This window comes from Panicum hallii, chromosome 9 (assembly GCF_002211085.1).
Source record: "Panicum hallii strain FIL2 chromosome 9, PHallii_v3.1, whole genome shotgun sequence".
In the NCBI taxonomy this organism is placed as follows: domain Eukaryota; kingdom Viridiplantae; phylum Streptophyta; class Magnoliopsida; order Poales; family Poaceae; genus Panicum; species Panicum hallii.
In genome coordinates, this window is record NC_038050.1 from 69,568,123 (window position 1) to 69,591,488 (window position 23,366).

General features: G+C 42.6%; 2 protein-coding genes across 2 annotated transcripts; both read right to left on the reverse strand.

Annotated features, from left to right (window-relative positions):
* Nucleotides 1-134: 134 nt before the first annotated feature.
* LOC112877893 lies at nt 135-2,360 on the reverse strand. The gene is made up of 2 exons (XM_025942270.1): nt 1,876-2,360; nt 135-835 (listed from the first exon to the last, which is right to left on the reverse strand). Exons 1-2 carry the CDS (start codon nt 2,022-2,024, stop codon nt 451-453), a joined length of 534 nt encoding a protein of 177 aa, XP_025798055.1. The 5' UTR covers nt 2,025-2,360; the 3' UTR covers nt 135-450.
* A 1,867-nt stretch (nt 2,361-4,227) lies between these two features.
* Nucleotides 4,228-22,050, reverse strand: LOC112873401. Its single transcript, XM_025936364.1, has 33 exons — nt 21,591-22,050; nt 19,817-20,043; nt 19,594-19,667; nt 19,276-19,332; nt 18,855-19,195; nt 18,365-18,433; nt 18,181-18,269; nt 15,891-18,014; nt 15,075-15,152; nt 14,851-14,962; nt 14,544-14,594; nt 14,399-14,445; nt 14,228-14,279; nt 12,725-12,817; nt 11,596-11,664; nt 11,353-11,430; nt 10,591-10,725; nt 10,394-10,501; nt 9,945-10,073; nt 9,506-9,621; nt 9,291-9,408; nt 8,762-8,867; nt 8,280-8,416; nt 8,008-8,178; nt 7,820-7,930; nt 7,300-7,411; nt 6,508-6,833; nt 6,323-6,413; nt 5,754-5,849; nt 5,611-5,681; nt 5,211-5,323; nt 4,783-4,876; nt 4,228-4,684 (listed from the first exon to the last, which is right to left on the reverse strand). Exons 1-32 carry the CDS (start codon nt 21,921-21,923, stop codon nt 4,807-4,809), a joined length of 5,904 nt encoding a protein of 1,967 aa, XP_025792149.1. The 5' UTR covers nt 21,924-22,050; the 3' UTR covers nt 4,228-4,684; nt 4,783-4,806.
* Between the last annotated feature and the right edge of the window lie 1,316 nt (nt 22,051-23,366).

Below are 23,366 nucleotides of genomic sequence, written 5' to 3' on the forward strand. Positions count from 1 at the left end.
CGCTGATGAGAGGTGCAGGTTTTGGATGATCTTGAGGCTGCACATGTATGAGACTCAACATCACTAATTAAACAAGAAGCCAAGGACAACTGGAAATCATATACATGCATGAAATAACAGAAGCCTTCTCTTTACTTTTCTTGATTAAGCTCGAGATTAGCAAGTGTACATAGTCAGAAAGTAGTTGTTATTTGCACGCAGAACTCTCTCTATAAACAGCTAGTTAACTAACCGAGACGATAGATCAGGAGCGAATATATAGCTGCTCATACATCGCATGATCGATCTGCACGTACGTTAGCAAGTATTATTCCTCATGTACAGCAAGGCGCACACTCTGATTAGCAGCTGATCTCCATGCACGCATGGAGACACAAGATGCACGCGTACACACCTAATACGTACGCACACGGCACACGTGTCATCCACGACATGATCGCTGTCTACTGGCTAGCTAGTGATGACCTCTTCCAGGAGCTTGTACCTCCGGACCCTCGGCCTGCCGCGCGCGACGCCGGGCGACGGCGGCGGCGCGTCGCGGACGCGGCTGCCAAGGTCCGACGCCGACCGCCGCAGCAGGAGCCGCTGATGCTGCGGCTGCTGCTTCTTGATAGGCTTGCTCAGGTTCGACGACGCGAAGTCGCCACGAGCGGCGACCTTGGGCGATAATCTGCCGCCGCCGCCTGTCGTGTCACCGTGAGCAGCCGACGACCGGGCGGCCGCCTTGCCGGCGGACCTCGGCGATGACGAAGTCGAAGCCACGCCTCCGTCCGCCCTCAGGCACCAGTTGCAGGTGCCGTACGACTCCACCTTCGGGTATCGATCCGTGCAGTACCTGTTACACGACCACGTATACACATACGTACGTGCACAGCATTAGCCAGGCTCGTTCATGTAAAATCTACATATACATGCTGGTGTACGTTATCGCATGCAAAATTATGAGTTGATCTGAAGACGTACGTGCACTCACGCTGGATGATCGCTGATCAAAGTTAAGAACCGGAACTGATAAACAGTGGTGCAGCTGGATTCGGGTACAGATCATCAGCTATAGCTAGCACGGCCGGTACGTGCACGGCATGGAAATCAACGTCGAGCGAATGTGTATAGGCCCCGTCTCGTTTGACAATTTGGCGACGTGCGGAAGAAAGTGCATGTCCGGAATAAACTAGACGGACGGGTGACGAAAAGGATCGGAGAAATAGGATTCCAAACTTTCCATCAAATGGACGACCAATGGATTTTATTTGAGTTTTGATGGGGGCGACAAATTCAGGGCCGGGATCAGATCAGCTAGCACTGAGAGCAGTTCTGTGCAGGTTTCACGTGTTCTTCAGGAAAAAAAGGTTAAGGTGTGCAGGTGTAGACATCAACTCATGAACTATCAGTTCGATCGTGTGGTGGACATTTCTAGATTCAAAGCGGCTAGATGCATGCCTCTTTTCTTTTCTGCTAAAATCTGCGCGGACTGAGTGGTTCCAAGATATATAGTCCAAATTCAGTAGCTTTTCTTTTTTGAGAATGCGCAGGAAAACCACGCATCTTTTTCCACTCACCGGAGAAATTCTAAAACTAAACGTATTAGCTAGTCATATATGCCAAAGAAAAGCAAAGAAGGGAACACATGAATCTGGCCCTGATTCGATGCAAGCATAACACTAAATCACCCAAATAAAGCGATTAATTAAATCTCAGATGCGCGAGAAGATATAGATGGACTTTAATCTATTCGAGTACCTGTCGATGCTACTGCAAGTGCAAATCGAATTAGGGATCGCCCGCACGCGTACGGACATGTTCTTCGCCACCTAGATGAAGAGGAGGAATTGATTGGAGAGGGTGGTGGGTGGGGGGGTGGGTGGATGCACGTACGTGTGTTGGGAGCGGACGGAGCAGGCGGAGCAGCGGAAGAGCTCGGGCAGGAGGCCGCTGTCGCCGCACATGCAGCAGACGGCGCCCGGCGGCGGCCCGCCGCTCGCGCCTTCACTACCGGCGCCTGGGGACGCCTTGCCGCTCCCCATGGATGACGGATCGGTGCAGTGCCTCCCGGTGATCTCAGATGGATGGACCGAGAAGCCGCCGCATGCGATCGATCCGACGGGATCGAAGATAGCTTGCTTGCAGCAGCTGGGTTCGTCGTCGGCTGCTTGATTTCTCGTCGCTCCTCCTGGACGACGGCGATGATGGTGAGACGGTGGAGTTGGCAAACTTGTCGGGGTGGATGGATGTTTGGGGGAGGCTGGGCTGGAGGCAGGAATTAAAGGTGGTGGTGGTGGTGGCTGATGCGGTGTCTTCTGCAGTCTTCACGCATCTCAAGATCTTGCAGAAGCTGCCCTCTTTTGTCCTCCTCTTCCACCCATGGCCGGTAAAGATTTCCTGTAATATTTTATTCACTGGTTCAGGTTTGCAGCCTAGGCCTTGAAGTTTTGTGGTTTCATTTTCTGATTTGTCTGAAGCATGCAAATTTTATTTATCCAACCTGATTTCTTTTTTGAAGCATGAAGACTATGAGCAAATCTTTTTCAAATTTCCTTTTTATACGGGCTCTAGATCTCGCCAACCTGTTTATGTATTGAAGACTTCAAGGACCAGTATTTCTCCAATCAAAACCATATGACTTTGCAGGTTCATTTAAACAATCACTTGGGAAAATATGAAAACTTGCTTTGACATATGACATTCATAGTTTACATTAAGAGAGCTATCATATAGTACAAAATCATCCATTACCATTTATTAAAATTTAAATTAAAATCATGGCGGGCAGGTCGGCCAGGGACAAAAGAAAAAGAATCATGAATAACACATCTTGGAAGGGGTAGTACAGAAAACACTTCAAAGTAAATAAAATATAATAAATCGCAGAACAAACAAGACGTCCCTGTCAGTGGCAAGACCGTGAATCGCAAGGCATCGAGGGGCGAACCCTCTCCTCTGAGGAATAATTGCAGCTGGGTGGATGGACTTCGTTGGACGGCCGGGCGAGCGTGGGCCTACCATCACGCTCCGCGAACCTACCGCCGTTCCGCTGCCACGCGGGGCCCAGAAAGGTACGGCCCGCCTGTCAGGGCCGCGTGGTTGGCGTGGAGGTGGCCGACAAGCTTCCCGCACCGCGTGGGGCACGCTGGCCGGTGGGCCTAAAAGGGGACCGGGCGATGGCATCCCTTGTAAATTGCGAGCGAACGCGGGGTGGATTGATTGGAGACAGGAGTAGCGGGGCCCGCGTTTGACCCCTCTGCATGCCGCGACCGCCAATAGGAAAGGTACGGGGCCCCACGTGGATCCGACGTGGCAGGTGCTCCGGTGCTTTCGTGCATGTGGTTACCAGGAGGACCGTCAGGTCAGACACGGCCTAGTGCTTTGCGTAAAAGTAATTTGATGGCCAAATCCCCGTTTCCTTTTCTTGCGTTGATGGTGAGGGACGCCTCCACGTATACATGGGATTACCATACCATTTTTCCGTGGAATTACCGTATCATTCTTCGACTCTTTCTTTTATGAATGACGAGCCGATGAAACCTAGTTGCAGCAGCAAGTGTGCAAGTGGAGACTGGAGAGGCACAAGTTGAAGAGAGTTTTGTCTTGTCCCAAGGAAACTGGCGTGGGATCTAATCCGCCGGCTGGCCTCGCCGCGCCGACATGGCGATATGCCAGGCGGCAGAGGGTGGTGGGCAACGGGCCACCGGGCATTCGGCCGGCTGCATGCTTATCGCTCACGTATTGCTCGAGCCTTCCGGATAGGACCGGCAAACAAGCAGCACATGGTTCCGCCCCCTAGCCAGTAGTGGTATACAGCAAGCAGGCAAGCAGCTCAGGTGGAAAGGGACGCTTCCTCTTCTTGGATCAAATAAAGCGCAAAAGAGAAGCGAAGGGGAAACGTTCACCTGCGTTCCTGTGGGCTGCGGCTCACGCTAGCTTTTTGCGGCGTCATGCGAACCATCACGACCCATGACTGCCTCCACTTCCAGACTCTTCACGGCTGGAACACTTCCTTCCGTACAAGAATGTGCTTCATCGTTTACATAATCAACGATCAGCTCTGACGACTAACCTTTACATTATACGGCAAATATTGTGTTGAAGGCCACTTCCTACAGCAAGTCCCGTAACGCTTGATACTTCCATGTGACCAATGACCAATCTAACCTAAGAAAAGTCTACCACCAAATTCTAAAGACTTTTAGGCATCACACATTCACGCAAACAACTTAGCATTTCATGAAGTGGATTAACTGTTCATCATACGTCAAAAACGCTGCAGAAGCGAAAGCTGCAGCACTATACAACATTACAGTTACAGCTTCCACAAGGGAACGAAACACATTCCCATCGGCCATCGACAACCAGAGAATAAAATCACCTACAGGCGGCACGCAGAGAAAAGAACGCACATCGGTGATTTTCACTTATTGCACAACTTCATCTATCTACAATCTATACAAGGGGATGAATCCACCACATTACATGTATGAATCATTATACCCTCCCAAACCACAACATAATTGCATTATTTATTGACATCTCAAGTAATAATTCCCGCACTGCCAACACCTGCTTATCTAACCAGGTGCCACTATCATGATCAATCCATGCTAACATTATGATTCCATTCATGTCGAAACATGGGCTTCTTGTACCTTGGATGTAACCACTTTCCCAACTGTTCAAATTTTCTGGAAAGCTGGAAGAGAAGTTCATAATTGAATTTAGCACATAGTATTTGATTTTATTAGTGCTAATTCCATGGGTTGTAAGAAAGCCTTAAGAGAACAGCAGTACCTCAGCAACTCTAGCAATAGCAAATCAACTCTGGGCACACTCGAAACCTTCAGCAATCTCATGCATCCGAAATTGTTCCAAAAATTCAAAAGGCCTGGATATAGAAATGTACACTTTTCTACATCAGAACTAAACAATAACATTGCGATGATTTGTTGTCATTGCATTAGATGTAAGTCATGGCAGGGTAAATAACATCAAGCAGGGATGGTGTTCATTTATTTTAACTTAGCTAATCTCCTTCTAGAATCAAAAGCTCATTGGAAGAAAATGTATTTGGTAATATACTATAAAAATAGCAATTTCAAAAATAGTCTGAGCACTGTAAGAAAAGAGCAGAACTGCATCAAATATTACGTATGGTAGTCTAATTAAAATAGCATATCATGGTAAGATGTCAAGTTCTTAATAGGGCTTGGTTGTCTTACAGCAAAATTTGACGGTTCCGACATAACTTCCGCTGATTATTCTCTATGGCACTCAATACATCAAGTTCTGGTCCAGCAACCATAGATGTAGCATTTGCATCGGGTGTCCATAGCTAATAAAGAAACAAAGGAAAGAGTGAGTCAAATATTCAAGTACTACCACTAACATATATTAGGCTACTTTAGACAAAATCACAATATACCACTGAACAACGACATGATTCACAACTTTCCACTCATTGTAAGGCTGACATGCAGGGCCAGGACACCCATGTCAGTGATACAATTGTATATATATACATATGTGAACATAGAAGTCATCTAGCGGCATATGACAGAAAGCCTTATATATTATGACAAGTACAGATTATACCAATTGCAATAAGTACAGGTTGTATACCTTTATTGTATTATCGATTCCACTTGTTGCAACAGCGCAATCAAAGGGATGAGACTGTATGCAGTTCACAACTAAGGAAAATACAAAACACATCAGAACCATTGTTAAGGAGATAAAAGCAAAGGAAATTGAAATATAATTACCAGCAACATCCCCTGCAAGCATTTTAATAAGCCTTCCTGTTCTCTTCTCCCATATGAACCATCTACCATCGTCACTTCCACTGGCAATAAACTCCCCTGTTGTAAGAGGAATAAAACACAAGAGTCGAGGACCACATGCGTGAGCTCATATTATCATGTACACTGTGCATCCAATTTAGTTTTTTTTTTCCATGTGAGGTTCTGGACATTTCAAGTGGGAAAGAACACAGCATGAGAAATTATTTTATTGATCCAAGCTATGTTCTGTTTCATGAACCTAAGAAGATTCGAGTCAAAGCAAGCTGTTAGTGGCTACTGTAAGTCTAAACTCCACGTTTCCGTAACACAAGGCATCATGATACTCTCAAAACCACTATGTTTACTACAGGCTACAGCACAGCACAGTTCTATGTCTTACTCTTAAACGAAAGGTTAACATGTTTCTGTTCTTATAAAATCTGCAAATGAAAATACAAGTGTGTTGAAGGAGCTGGTAATCTGCGAATGGATTTTAACATGCATTCCCTAAAGCAGAACTAAAATAAGAATGCATGAAGGACTAGCCCAACCTTGCTCGCCAAGAAAGCTAGCTTGTTTTATATCTGTCCCCACATTGCAGTGTGCAACATATCTTTGTTTCATATCAATGGCAACATCCGACTGCATCACACGATTTGGAAAATTGTGTCAGAATCCATGCGTGAATAGTACAAAAGGTATGACATAAAAAGACAAGAATGCAGGAAAGAAATACCTGGAAGGCAGAATCATCATTGTGAGTGGACTCAGTCGATCCATTCTCACCAGCGTGTTCATTGGTTTGATCCTCTCTTTGATGAAATCTGAAACTTAAACTACCCCTAAAGACACCTTGATCATTTTCTCGACTTTCATCACCCGATACTGATGTCTCATAGTCTAATTCCATTTCATCATCGTAGTCTGAATCTTCCCGTCCCTCCTGTGACGTAGAACCACTGACATGAGATCTAATCAATATATCACTCAATGAGCGTAATTTCCCATGTGTATCAGCTTTAGCATTCCCATTCTGATCCGTTCTGTTCTTCTCAAGTTCAGCTGCTTGAACAAAAGAAATATATCACAATATAGAACAGCAATATCTCAGAAAATATAATTCCTCGACTTCAACGCCTGCTCGGCTGCAGCTGTGGCTGCGGCTGCCATTGCGGCAGCCAGCCAGCAGCTGCAGCCAGCCAAGCTGCCGGGCTGCGTCTGCGGCTGTTTGGCCCTGCAGCCGAGCGGCTGGGCTGCGCAGCCGCAGCCGCAGCGAGCATGATATGCTCACAAAAATAAAGTTATGGATCATCTAATTGATATCATATAGTCATGGCAGCAGCCAACGAAAATGGAAGATCAATAAGAGCTAACAATAACAGGTGACAGTACAGTAGATGGGAGGAAAATAACATCTTGATCGCTTAGCATGCAAACAAGTTAACACATAACCCCATAAATAATCAGTTCATATGGTAGAGTTATGTGACAAAATAATAGTTTATGATGTTATCGTGAATATACTCACCTGAAGCAACACGCTGCTTTATATCATCCACCTGCCGCTTCAATTCAGAATGTGGCGGAAGAAGTCTATTTACTGCTTCTGCATATTCGGAGGCCTCCCTCAGTCTTCCTAACTACACAAGGCATGACACGACTATTTAATAGATGGAAGCTAACAATCTGATTCAGGACTTTTGTTTAAAGGATAATTGAATTTTATTAGCAAGTGCATAAGTAAACAAAGCAGACGATGTGATTAAACTAGGACCGATCGGCTTATTGAAATCACCAAGCCCTCATGCATTATAGATTGGTTATGCTCATAAAATTTATCTGGGAAAACAATAGGAAAATATTCGGTTAAAAAAGAACAGGAAAACAGAAAAAAATGTGAATTTCCTGAAACCTTCATGTTTGTAGGAAATTTAATATTTCCCACAGGAACAAACTTGAGAAGGCTTGATTAATTTCGTATAAATACGGAGCTACCAAACTATTTCACAGTATACACACGTTGATCAGACTGATTCACAGATGCTTACCTGTAATAGTGCCTCTGACATATATAAGTGTGCTTGATAGGATGTGCGATCAATATTCCGCGCTCTGTTGCAATCCCGAATTGCCATGTAAACATCATTTTTCCACTTCCTCTGTAGATCAAAATTTTATGATCCCTATATGTATTGTACAACAGAACTTTCACAAGTGAACAATAAAGCAAACAAACCTTTAGGTACAATCCTGCTCGAGTACACAAGCAATCATGCCTTATGTTGTCGTCAATGTCAGGTCCCACTGATTCAAGTACTTCACTGCATGCGTCAATCCCATGCATTAAGTTCTTTCCCATCTCCAGAGATCTTGTCGCAACTTGCATAAATTTCCTGCACATATCTACCTGAAACGGGCGCCATGAAAGGCGGAGGGGTTCAATATATGTAGCAGAGAGAGAGGGAGAGAGAGAGAGAGAGAGAGAGAGAGAGAGAGAGAGATTCTCACCCTCAATTTTCTGGAAGTTGTGTTCACTGAAATCTTCCTTTGTTTTGCACGTCCTTTTGCTGGTACTTTGTGAAAAGGGGGTAGACATAATTGCTCTCGTACATAATCAGCTGTGTATCTCACTGAACTCGTACTACCTGAACTGAACAAAATTTGATCAATACAGTATTTAAGATCTGTCATTGTATATCAACAGTAGCAGGTAAAGCATATAAAAGATGTGAGAAAGAGAAGCAGGCTGGGAAAAAGAGAACCATTTTAGGTCTCTGTATTAGTGTGTGTCGGTGTGAGTTGGACTGTTGGGGTGTGTGTTTGTTGACTGTTCGAGTGTGTGTTTGTTGTAATCTTCCTTTTGAGAAGAGTTTTTGTTCGGACTGAGGCTTTATAGGTTACTCATTTCTATAATACAAAAGATATGCAGCTCTGCAGCATGTTAGGAAAAAAAAGACGAAGAAGGTGCACAGTGAGCGAAGCGAACGTACCTGGGTCAACATCAAATAGATAAACATGTTCACCGCTGTAACTTAAAAGCACCTCCTTCCCATTTGGGCTGAATGCAACATGTGTAAGGTGCAAATATGCTTTCTTCTGATTGCAAAACAAGCACAAAGTCAACAGAAGCAACACTACTGTTGTTCAAGGCATAACAACAATGTGAAAGTCAAGTGCACATTCTGGCTCAAATGCGCTAACTCAAGTATCTGGGACAGTTAAACCTCATCCACAGCCTATGAGAAAAAGGACTACCAACAAACAACAGATAATAATGCTAACAGAACTAGTGACACTGACGTGACGATTATACAGGTGCCCTCTGGTTACAGAGAGGTATTCAGGAAAAGAAAATGCTGTATTTTACCATTTTTAATGCCCCGAGAAACTTTTTTTTAGCATACATATAGCATTTACAACTTTTGACGCCCTTTGCCTTCATACAAGCTAGTTATGTTGCCATTACCATACAAAACTGAAACAGCACAGCATAACAACCAAAATTAAGAGTGAACTCACATTGTCAGCAAGATGCAATGGGCAGAACATTTTAATGCATGGTGGCGGCTTCCTTTTGGTTTGACATGAACTCAATGGCGGTAGCATTCTCCTATCATACAGCCTGGCAAATGCATCACTGCATGAACAACATGTAACAGAGTTGTGTTAGTCAGGTAAAAGAACAGACAAGGCTTGTTATGTACTGACTATGGATGATGAGAAGTAAAGGTTACCTCCCACCAATAACAATTTCATGGGGACGAACAGAGCTAATATCACAAGACTTCAGTGCCAATGGACATTTGGGCAGATCAGCTAAAGACTTCTTTGCTCCACAACGTAGATCAAGCTGACATAAATGCGTCATGCAGAAAATAATATGAGAACCAAGACCAAAACTAGATCAGTTATATTGTTAGTAAGCATTTATCTTAAAGCAGCAATTATCCATGAATTCCAAATTGAACCTGAGGCAAAAACTGGACTCCCGTTTTTAGAGGTCTCTAAAGATCATAAAAGCAGGGGGGGGGGATTATTGATAAATATTTAATAACATTTTACGCTGGACGAACAGAATAGAATATGATGTTCCATGTGACGAATTCAATCAAACAACCACAATTGGAACAAGGAAACCAATGGGAAAAAAAAACAGAAGTATGAATTGCTCACAAGCACATTGCGGCATTCCTGATTAGCAGATCCTGCACGAGGACAGGAACTACACTCCCGAAAATCATGCTGTCTCAGAGTACCATCCTCACTTGCGCTCCACACTACATTTGGGTTGCCAATTTCAACCTACATTTGGCAAACAAATAAAATTATTAATGACTGAACCAAGCAGAGGCTGACAAAAGCAAAGAATGTAAGTCCATGGATGAGCAGATAACATCTCAAATGACAGGAGATAACATGCACCACATAAATGTCTAGATATACAGATATGGATAACACATCTAAGTGGTACAAGACTCAGTTACATGATGTCAGCTGCTCTCCTAATAAAGAATAAAAAGTTTTTCAAATTTTCAATTTGCTCAGATCCATGAATGCACGAACTTCCCCCATGATCTAGAATTCCAAATTCCAAATAATGGTGCATCTGTATGATAACTTACAGCTAATTTCTTGACCCTTCTTGAATGACACTGGTAAACTGCTGCTGGCTCCATAGAAATTTCTCTAGGCCTTCTGCCACTTAAACGAGACATATTGAAAACACGAACCTGGAAAAGAATCAGTAACTCTTCTGAAGCAAGACCCAAAATAACAGGAATAAGAAACGATTTTTAGGAAAGGAAAACGAAAGGTGTACCTCTGCATCTCCTGCTCCAGAGACTACTACTTCATCACATGTTTCTGGGACAAATTTTGTGCAAAAGATATTTGCAGAATGTCCAGTGTCAATATCATGCAACAGCTCCCGATTGTTGTAACTCCAGATGTTAATCTGCAGAACCAATAATCACACAATACTGAAATCAATGTTCACACAATACTGAAATCAATGTTCGGATCTCTTCACAACATAAAACATTGAACCAAGTGACATACGAAACATTAGAGGACTAAGTGCATCATGTCACTGCTGGAGCACTGTATCCTTTGCAAGAAGATGGGTTTCATTTGCTTGTATCATACAATTTTCTCCTTTAATCTTGTCGACAGCTTAAAATTCAGAAATGCAAATGGAAAGTTCTTAGGTTTGTAAAGACAAAAGATGTACACACCCTGTAGTGATTTTCAAATAAAAGGGATCCACAAAATAATTAACGACGTTGGTTCAATGCTTCTGTAAAGAGGTACAACAATTGTATAATGACAAAGATTAACAATGCACTACCATATTTCTAACCACAAAAGGATCTACTAGATATTATCCATTTAAACATATGGCTTAATTATCCTGCAAGAAAGGACATACAGACACAAAAGATAAAACACGTTCATCTCTCTCAAAACCATTTATAAGGCATTACAGTTTTGATAGAGAAGTGAGAGTCCAACTAGCTCAATAGAACAACAAAAGATTTAAAATTACTGGTGTTAGCTAACCAACCTAGGTTGAGAAACTTACTTTAGTATCATCTGATCCTGATATGAGAAGCGAACCATTCGAATTCCATGCAATAGCATTCACACAACCTATGTGACCCTGTAAGGTACCACAGGAAAAGGCGCACATTACAAAAATCAAGCAAAAGACAAGAAGCTTCAGCTTTTACCTCAACAGCACATAGAAATTTTAACATGCCAGCATGGGATTCATATATATTAATTCACACGCTGTGATGGTCAATGGAAACAGTTACTAAAGTACCTCCATCTCCTTTTCCAAAGCAAGCTTTTGCACTAGAGAAGAATGAAATTGCACTCTTTTCCTAATGTCCTGCACAAGAGAAGGCATTAGTTGTATTTCCATTATACTTTAAACCATAGTAGAGAAATGCACAATTACAGAATGCAAGACCAAAGAAGAACTCTGTAATTCAAGATATAATATTCAAACAAGCAATGCTGCCAGGAAAACATTAGCTGCATGCTTCAGTTGCAGGAGCTGCTGGAACAGACCCCTTTGCCCAAGATACTAAATAAAGGAGAATTGGCTAGTTAGGGTAATTGTTTTGGAAAACTGGTGTTCTTTTTCCTTCCTTTGAAGTTCTATATTTTTCATTGCTCTCTTTCTAACATGGACATCAATTTTCAGATGGTGCATCAGTTCTCCATAGACTATATGTGGTGTCTGTTGCCTTTTTTATTCCTAGATACAGTTTCTTGCTGAAATACTGAATCCACAGTTGGTCCATCCAAAGGCACCATATATATGCAAGTTGCAAGGAAAAGAGCTATTCTGAAGGCATACCGCAAAAGCTCACAAGAATAGTCAAAAGTTTAGCTTCTAAGAAAGGACTAGTATGCACACACTGCTCACAGCATGCACAGTTGTTCGAAATAAGATCCCCCCAGTAAGCCATCAGATATGTTCTATGTAAAAAGGGTTGCATCATCACTGCATAAAGATCTCGCTGTCATCAAGAACAGATTAATGTTATCCTGGCAATTTACGTTCAAAAAAGAGAGCAAGTATCCTGCAGTCATTTTGATACTGCCACATTTCAGAAGTAATCCCGGTTACTAAACAAACAGCTAAGGTATATAACATACAAAGCAATTATTCTAATCTCAACTACTGGCGTCAGGCTCGTCATCCGAAGCACTCGAACAGCAACTAGTTTCCCCACTCCCATAAACCCTAGTAAGTTCCAAAGTAGTCAGAAGGACCGATCGGAAAAATGCAACCCGAGGTGCCACTAGCTCATCCAAAACCGCCTCGCCAATCACTCCTGTCCCAGTGACTCATCGACACCAACCCTGACGAATCAGAGCAGAAATGACGCCTAAAGCGGCAGGAGAAAACTCAGGGCTGGGGCTGCTCCGAGGGGCCTTACGGGGGAGCCGTGGAGGCTGCGGGCGTCGAGGAGATCGGTGACGCTGCCGTCCGAGAAGGGCCACCGAAGCTTCTCCTCCGCGTCCATCTCCGGCTAACCCTCGCCGCTGCTCCCTCTCCCGCGACGCCAGCCGCTTTCCGCGCGATCGCTGCGGTCGGGGTTGGGGATGCTTCTGGAAACTCGGTGGTGCCCTTCGGGGCTTGGTGGTCGGGGTCGGATGGGTGGTGTGAGCCGTGGGCGTGGGGGGCCTCTGTGGTTTCCAGAGAGGGCTCCCCCGGGTCGGAGACTCTGAGTGGGGCCAGACGGCCAAGGACGCGTGGATCGACGGCTGAACGAGGCGTGGACTGTCAGGTGGGACCTACGAGGCTACGGCGGCAGCTCCCCGAGCTTTTCCACCTTTTCTTGTTCTGCCGTTCGGATGATGACGAGGGGCTGGGTCACTGTGTGATGATCGGATCAGAGGCCAACCGTGTGAGATTGGTTAAGGTGAACACGTCACGAGCTGGAATTTCCAGCACTCGCAGAACGGACCCAGAGATTTTTATTAAAAGGTGAAAAAAAGGCATGCCAACATGTTTTGACTTTCAGATTTTTTTTTTTGCGAACTTTCAGAAATTTCGGTTTCAGGGAACTGTTCCGAGTTCTTTTTTTCAGAGGAAAGGCATCGTTTTGCTTTCAGCCAGCAGCCCGTATCTTCACACCAGAGAGTTTCAATGAGATCATGGTGAGCCAGAAAAGTACATCTGGATCCGCCTTTTAACTAGACTTTTCTTGAAGGCCACAGAACTGCCAATTTTCGGTGAAAAGGCCATTGATGCATCATGTTACTTCGAGACGTAGCGACATCTTGATCCGACAAGAAAACAACTGAAGTGAAACGAAGGGCTTACCGGGTCTACACGAAAAGCATGAAGCGGAGACTGGGACAACGGGTTTAGGGAGAGACTAGCATATTTCGGAAAATGAACTGCATCCGCAGTGATATTGAAGAATAAACATTTGTGCTAACAACATGTTTCCAGATTTTTCTTTCCCTCCTTCAAAACTTCTCTATTGGGTCTACACATATGTACAGAGTTAGTGACTTCAGTTTGACATGGATCACAAAAATAAAAAAGCAATGTACAACGCCAGGGGAGGAGAAATCTCGCCCTTCCTCACAGGGGCAAAAAAATATAAAACATCTACAAAGAGAACCGCCCAGTCACATTGCCAAACTAGCTGCAAAACTGCTGTTGCAACGCCGCCTCGGACATCAAATCTCCGTTCCATAAGTTATTGGATCATTGGCTCGGGGCCTCACATCATGTGGTGGTGTCCATCAGTGGTCATTGGTCTTCGAACTGCCTTGGCCTCCACTTCCGCCGTGATTACTGTGGAACTCAGCATGGTCATCCCGAGAATCACGAACTCTCACAGGTTCCGTCACAGGTAAGTGCATTTGGCTGAATGTCCAAGCCAAGCAAGATTCTACAAAGGCAAGCCTAATGTCGGTGGCCCGACATTCTTGGACTTCACAATGAGTGACAGCCTCCATAAAGCAGTTCCAAACGCCCTGCATGGTTACCACAAACAATAATTCAGTTAACCGTCAGTTAAACATTGTTCTGCAGTGCTTCAGGTAAATAATCAAGTAGGACAAAAACTCACATGTTATGAGTGTAGAGCAGTTACTCATTTGAATAGGCCTCTGTAAAGTCTCTAATTCTTTGCTTTATAGTCTTGAGGGAAATAACCAAAATATCAGAATGAAAATAATAACTAGAATGGTACGAAAGTTGCTTCTGTTGCATAGTAAACTACACATGCTATCACATACCTGCAGCTCCTCATGAAGCAATACGAAGACCTTTTTCATCAATTTATGCCTCTGCAGGAGATCATGTTCACAAACAGATTCAGGGAGAGCTTCAATTATTAGCAAGAGTTAAATCAAATAGCTAAGTTCTTTAATAGTATCCTTTCATAACTCAATGTCATGAGCAGAGCTATTTGTTTCATAAGGATACTGGTAGTGATTTTAAAGTCAGAAAATAGAAATAAGGAATATTTTGTCCCCTTTCAGACTATGAAAAAACTAAAGGCAGTCATATTAAAGCATATGGAAGATCAGGCAGAAAACTTACTGCTCCTGATTCACGGTACATGTCTCTGAGTCTTTCTACAATATTATAATATTGTTCCTTGTCTCTTTCTTTAGCAACATTGAGATCCTCTTGAACCTTTAAGAATTCAGACCTGTATTTTAACAAATATAAGAAAAAGGAAAAACACCAGTTCCAGGAGATTATTAAGTTATGGACTATTAACAGAAGAAAAATGAAGTGCAAGAGAAATAGAAAACACATACTTAGTTTTCTCAATCTGACTGTTCAAGTATGAATAAGCCTCATACTTCTCATTGTACTCCTGCACATAATCTTTGTATCTGGAAAAGAATATAACCAGTCGATTCTATGATCAACAACAAAATACACTTAAAATTCGAAACAGATCGACACTTTGCATTTCAATTTCAATCAAATTGATAGACCCCTTGCTGAAATGTGAGAATGATCATACGATCTGTAATGTTTCAGATAACACAGACAAATAGAAGTCTCCAAAAGAGCCAGTAGAAAAACCGTCAAGCATTGGTCACCAGCCAACGTGTAAAAGTTCCAACAGTTTTAAGAGAGAAGAGAGAGTCCAAGGCATTAAGAGATTTATAGAAATTTAGACAAGTCCACTGAATTGTTCTATTAAACAGGGACATGCTTGGTAAAATGGCTGGTCCAGGCCATATGATTCGATCATTCTCAGGTTTTTAGCAGTAGAAATCTCTAGAAGGTAAACTGGACCGTGAGGGAACCTAGAAGAAAACAGAAAGCACATTCCAGTCTAGTACTATATACAACAACTAAGTAGCTGAAATATCAATAGGAATATCCAAGATTGTATCAAAAGATTCCAGAACAGAGGAGTCAGGTACAGCTTAGTGATAAGTAGGGGGATGTGAAAATGCACAAAACAGAATATGCTGAGAAATATCCAAGATTGTATCAAAAGATTCCAGAACAGAGGAGTCAGGTACAGCTTAGTGATAAAAGTTGGGGGATGTGAAAATGCACAAAACAGGATATGTTGAGACATAAAAACTGACTGCATGGAGGATATTGGAACTTACTGTGAGAAATCTTTTATTGGAGCCTTCAGTTCTGGCTCATCTTTATCATACTTGGAGAAAAATAAGTTATCGTCATCTGAAGAACTGTCTCTCTTCCTACCTGTCTCGGTCTCAATCAAAGAGTTGTTCCTACTTCTTTCCTCATTATCTGATGGGGAAATTGATTTCTGTGTCCGAGACACTATGGCATTATTAATACCATTCTGTGGAAGCCGTGAGGTTGTTTTCTTCTTCATATCTGGATACTCTAGCATTCCACCTTGTGCCGTCCTTGACTCCTTTTTGCTTGTTTTTTCACCTGACCTATATGATATGTTCTCAGAATCTGAATGATCGGTCCTTGGAAAATGCTGATTCTCTGGAACATTTCCTCTTTGCTGAGGCCTATTATCATCAAAATCATATCCTGCTGCCTTCCTGGGAAAGGCTTCCTGGTTTATATGACCTCCAATACCATATTCTTGAGGTGATGGTTTCCCCTTGTCATGAAACCCGGTTACATGAGCCTTCCTGTTATTCATACTGGAGTGGGAGTTATTTATGTCAGTTAATTTACCATCAAGTGACTTGGAAGAACTATTTCTCTCAAATTGCTTCCTTGTCCTCCCATTGTCATTTTCCAAAGAAGACTCGCGAAGTTCACCCAATTCGAGATCTGAAAGCTCTCTCTGGAGTTTTTTCTTACCATAAGGTGACCTCTCAAAATTATCTCTTTGCAAAGTTGATAGCTCACCATTAATTTCATTGGGTTCAGGACAAGCAGTGATCTCATCAGGCCCAACATTTCCACTGGAAGTTTTGGTTAAATTCATGGAATTTATATTAACATTAGCATCTTTTGAACGCTTGAGCATTTTCTCATCAATAAGAGAATCCCCATGTCTACTCCTTTTTCTTGTGGAAGAATCATCCGAGCCATCAAAATTGGCATGTTGGCCTTCACCATGTGTCCCAAAGTCAACATCGGTACCATGCCATGGTTTCTGCATCTTATCTGCTTTTTTCTTCAGACTTGATTTCTCAATATTTTCTTTTGGTCTCTCAGAGTGCATTGCTGGGATAGGTACATTTGGGCTCTGATCTGTCTTTTGTATATTTCCAGAAGCCAAAGGTCTTCCTTTCATGGCAGGACTGCTATCTCGTGAAGCAATGCGGCTAACACTCCCTGTCTCCTTGTTCAACCTATCATTCGTATGTTTTTCAGGCAGTAAGCTTTTTTTATGATCTGAGAAAGAACCTGTAATGACTGGAGATGCTGCATCAACCTTGACCTTTTTGCCACTTTCAAGCTCTATTGTGGAGTTCTCATTACCGGAAGACCTTCTCAATTTGGGTTTGGCACTTTTGTCCCCAATACTCATGGGGCCGTGGTTTGATCCATCCTTTGATGTTGACTTTCTCCTGTTAGGATGCTGCTTTGTGAATTGACCAGCTTCTTCGTTGGGTATCTCACTAGTTGTTCGCAAGGAGTCATCAAAAAGGTCTTCTTGATAAGACATTTCATTATACTTGCTATCAACTCGGCTAGGCTCCATTCTGTTGCTTGGCAGGTTCTTGCTCCCTGGAATTTGAGATGGCTTCTTCAGGTTGCCTGCAGCCAAGCCATCGGATTCTGCATCATCATTATTAGTATTAAAATTGTTCAAATCAATATGCGGTGATGTAGTCCTATAATCCATATTTGTTCCAATGTCGATCTGTTCATCATCGACATCAAGTCTTGTCAAATCTCTCGGTGACGACGACAAATTAAGATCATCTGCAACTTTTGTTTGTGCTGTATTTGCTTTGTCGTCATCACTTGTAATATCCACAAATGCATCAGAGCCTTCCTTGCTGCTCGATGAAGCATCACTATCACTGTCGCTGCTGCTCCCGCTGCCACTTTCTGCGGCACTTCTGCTTTGACTCCCACTATCACTTCCACTGTCACTGCTGTCACTGTCACTATCGCTATCGCTTGCACTCTCACTAGAAGTTCCTGCCTTATCTTCACTGCCATTATTGACCTTTTCATCTCCTGCAGTAGCAGCTGGGGAGCCCACAACATCAATACTCTCAAATATATCAGGATCGTCAATCTTTAAGCTTGGAGGAAATTCATCAACGTTCTCGTTGATGGATCTGTTATACAAAGCAATAGATTTCTGTTAAGCTGTCGTAGTAGAGTTGCTGGCATCTAGAGAAATCGTACAAAGCTTTGGAAGCAACATGACAAACCATTTCCACAAGATAAAAAGAAAAGGAGAAAAAGATAAGGAATTTGATTGTAATATGAGAAAGGATGTACCTTCCCTCTTCAGATGCATGCCTTTTAGAGTTTTCTACCTCCAACCCTGGTTTGAGCACATACCTCCCAGGTGCTTGGTAATTTGCAATCTGAATGAATATTCAAAATGTTAAGTGAGTTCACTCCTTGCTTCCTACATTTCCTATTTGGGAAAAGAGGTGACAAATAGTGTTTGGTTACTCACATTCTTGATGCTGCTCTCTATTTTCTTCGATGTGTTAGGAAATACATCTGCAACAGCTTTCTCCAAAGCCTGCATATTTTCCATAACATGTGTGAAGAAAAACATCAGATAATTATTTGTGGAGTATTAAGTGAATTATGCAATCAGATAAATTAGGAGGAAATAAGGTGTATATGACGACAAATGAAAGCATGTGTAGTGTAATACCAAACCAAAAAATAACATTACTGTAAATTATGTTCAAAAGGTGAAGGTAGTGATAGAACAACAAGATTGAGCTGCAATGTCGCTTGATGAAAGTACCAAGATACAAATAGGTCAACTCTGTCAACCTTATTTATCATACTGCAAACTGTTTGATTTATTTACAAAGAAAAACAGGAAATTTCAGGGTTATATTTCCATTTGCACATGGAGATTGATTAATATCATGTGACCTCATGGATGGATGGGGGGGAGGGAGGGAGGGAGGGAGGGAGAGAGGGAGTACCTTTAGGCTCATTCCTTTTGGATTTTCTGAGAGTATAGATATCAAGAGGCTCCGCACTTCATTTGTATTGTCATCAACACTTGCAGAATGAACACTTGCTCGGCGATTTATTCCTTTAGACATCTTACTTGGTGTTGCTTTCTCAGTTTTATTGTTCTCCTCTTTATTCAAATCAAAAGGTGTTATGACTTCATTATTTGCATCTGATCCAAGAGGAAATGAAGGAATACTCGCTCCAGGTTGTTCAGGAGAAGGTGCAGGAGAAGTTGAGAAATTTCCTTTGGGAATATTGTTAGATAACTTCACTTTGGAAACTGATTTGGTCGGGGCGATAACAGCAGCTGGAGCAGGCAATGAACAATGCTGAGAATTAATTACAACAAAACAGAAAAACAGTAATGCAGAATAATATGATCCGAACCTTTATTCTTTTTAAAAAATTCATTCTTCTGCTTCCAGTGCATCCTCCGCATACTACCTGGAAGAGACAACAGCACTAAATAGTAAACAGCCTCCAACAAACATTAGCCAATTCAGAACTAATATTTGCTATTGCACATAGGAAATCTGAGCCCATCTACTATCTAATACGAGGAAATTAAACATACATTGAATTTGCTTAGAATAATTACACAACAATGCATATTTCTACTATGAAATAATGAAAGCTAAATCAAGGTACAGATAATAAACTAATAATATGATGTTAAAAAAAGAAAACATAAACCAAAGTACACACCTTCTACAGCTGCAGCAGCCATTGACTTGGCCTGACTCTTGACAGATGGATTAGCTGGGTCCAGCACGATTGATCTACAGCCAAAAATGTTATAATGATACATAAGAAAAATTGAAGAAAACTACAATACCATAAAACAGAAATCTTAAGAAAATCTACATATCAGGATTTTCATAAATCAACAGAGACCAAGAGGGCTATGGAATGGGGAAAGCAGACAAACTTTCGAGATTTCGAGAGACGTTCAGCCTCCTCAGAGCGCATTTTCACAAGGTTCTTTGCTGACTCATCCAAAATGCGTTGCACATTCACCTTGCGCCAAGCAGAGCCACACTCTTGAAGCAACCCATTTCCATCCTCTCCACTCTGACGTTCCTCATAAATATCACACAACTCGCCGCGTTCAGATGCCCATGTGAATTTGAATTCTTTACCATTAACATCTATAACCTGGTGCAGGAAAAGATATTTGAGTAGTCACGCGAAACAACTAAATGCACAAATCAACCAAATATACAAGAGTTATTGACATGTTGAACAAATTTCTCTTGGCAAGTTGGCATACCAATCTAAGCTAGACCTAGTAGGACAATCTAAGCTGGACCACCATCAACCTGAATTTCTTCAAAGCATCCTTCACCATAGGGAACCAGCCAGTTCCCACCAGTCTCCACAATTTTGGTGTGGACTGGAAGTGCAATACGAAATGAATAGGCATATTTTCTGTTGTTTCAACAGTACTGGCATACTTGGTGGTAATTCCATTCATAAGAGAGATAAACACTTCATAAGACAAAGAAAAGAAAATTAAAAAAAATGTATGCCTGGAGAGAAAGAGACCCATCCTATCTATATAAACCAGATGGGAGGTTGTTCCTTCAGAAGTAAGATATATAAACTCCTGCTCCGCAGCACTAGGCTAATTTGACTTATTGTGAAGTCTAAATGATCATTTTTGGAAGATTTTGAGCAAGACTTGAGGCCTGTTTGCATGTTGTGGTTTGAGAAACTGTGTATTAAGAATCTGTAGTTTCAAAATCCAAAGACGTGCAAAACCACAGTTTAGGAAAAAAGGTCTAGAGTGGAGTTCCTAAAACTTCTACTAGACTACAGTTTTAGCAATACCATGATTTTCAAAAAATTATAAGGTTTGTTACATCCGAACACCTCACGGCTTTCCAGAACCAAATAATTTGTTAAAGTTCAAAAATACTTTGCATCCAAACAGGGCCATAACAGATTAAAATTCAAAGTCATCGAAAGGGAACAATCCAGAATCACATAGTAACATAAGAATTAAGTGTAGCACAAAAAAATAACCAAACCATGGACAAATGAACACCAAATGTAAAGTGATTTCAACTGATCCAAATCAAATTGCATGAAATGACAAAAGAATCATCAAACAAGCAATGTGCTTGTTTCAGGCAGCCTAAAGTAAATCAGAATAGCTAGGAGTCCAAGGCCATAGTGCATGGAAAAAAATCTAGGTTCATGGGAAAGATTACTAACCTTGTTCCCAAGCAAACAAAAAAAACGTCAATGATAATTATGAATATTGTGCCCCAACAGATCAAAATAAATGCAAAGCAATCAATGAGATCTTTGAGAGCAGAAGACACAGCAACGATATGCAAGCATGATTTGCACAAAATTCTAAAGTGAAAAGGGCCAACAAGCAATGCAAGCTCACTGTCCTATATGAACCAAAGTAACCCAAAGATCGTCGCACCATATGAAGAGAAAATCCTTAATCTTAAAGGTATACCTAAGAAATCATCATGCCCTAACAATTCAAACTATCTCTTTGAGTACCATGTAGTAAATTTGGTTAGTATGAATGTAGTACAGAACAGACTAACTCAAACCCAGTAAAAGTACTGCTCAATGGAAAACGTATTTAGGATATACTGTAAGTGGAAAGCCTATCCAAATTTGTTAGGTTAAAATTTGAAGGGACTCATGGAAACAGAACTAAACGACAAGATGGTGCTCACGTTCTCCGACGAGTTGTACATGTTAGGGTTGAACTTGATGCGGGCGCCGCCACCAGCCTCCTCCGCCCGCCGGATCTCGTCGATGAGGTCGGGGGTCAGCCGTATTATAGCAGCGAAGGCGGGCGGCCCGCTGGACTCCAGGCGGAACGCCTCGTCACGCCCCGCCGGCTGCGCGGCGGCAGCGGAGGAGGCGGCGGCGCGACCGCGGGGAGGGGCGCCCATCCCACTGATGGAGGAGGTGCCGCCCCGGCCGCGGCCGTGGGGGGCCGGCGGGCGCTTTGACGCACCGCCACCGCCGCCGCGCCCACCGCCACGGCCGCCGAGCTTGTACATGGCCCGCGGCTCGCGGCGGCGCCGGCGGGAGGGCTGGTCGTATCGGGGCTCGCTGGTGGAGAGTAGCGAAGACGCCGAAGGAGAGGGCGCAGAAATCGCATGAAATTTCTCCCTTTTTTTCTTTTTTAGTCGGGTTTCCCTTTCGTATTTTCCTGCTAGACTTGTTTTTTCCCTTCTTTCTTCTGGACTCCGAGTCTCTGATTCAGAGCAAGATACCTGTAGAGATTATAAGATACTTAAACGCCAGGGAAGTTTTAGTCTATAGGTATGCAGTTAAGCTCGTCCACGTGGATGACAACTTACAAATTGAAAATCTAATAGTAACACCCCGCTACAATTATGTCAAACAGGTGTAATGAAAAGTTCACTTCATATGAGAAGAGAAAGTGTATATACGTACACAACTGATACATTATCTTTGTTGTAAATGCATGTAGATGCTTTAATCTATCTACCACCTTCATTATTAAATATATGATGATGTTTAGAACAAATTAATTAATTCAAAATATTATCAAACTAATTAGTCTATATTTTAAACATAGTACATCAAAAGAAATAGTGAAAACACATGGAAAGGGTTATGAATACGTCTAAAAAATTTGGTATCTTCCCCCTCTCTATAAGAATCTTTAAAAGCACAAGATATACCTTGTGTATACTAGGCATTTAGAAGAATAATATGTTATCATGGAATCATATTACACCATAAGAGTTGTATCACAGGATTGATATATAGTAACTTGTATTGATAAACGATATGCATACTTTTATTTTATTCTATATTAAAAAGAATAAAACATAGCCCTATGTAGTTGTCGACTGATATGATCGTAGCCAGTGGATGACCAGCTGCATTAGGTTGCCAGGTTATCGTCAAACTAGCAAACTCTTTGGTAAATTTAAGTAGACAAATATAGTGTGAACTATAATTAGAAGACGGCTATGTTTATGATTATCTACAATTTCCGTCCCGCGTATCTTGTGCTTCCTACCCCGTGCGAGTTAACAGGGTATCATCACCCATCAGCGATGCGACCGGTGAAAACAATTTTGCACGTGCAGCATATGTGTTCTAATCTGCTAGGGGGTGAAACCACGGTGGCACGGTGAATTGTATTTGTTGCAATTGCAAGGCGACTATGCTACCGTCTTGTCATGCGTCACAGAGAGCCGTAGGCACGGGCGGACAAACCAAGCAGTGACAAGCAGTCGCGTACGGTGGGCCTCGACGGGGAAAAGACCACACACGGAGGCAGGTGTGAGTCTCATCCGCCCCAGATCGCACCCACCACCGTCGCGTTGCCTCCTGAGCCAGCCCGCACAACAATCGCCCGTTCCAGCTCCGGCGCCACATGGGTGGCCCGTGGTGCTGGCGTGCCCTGCCGATTGATCGATCGATCCCCTCTGCAACCTGCGAGAGCAGCAGCCGGTGGAGTCACG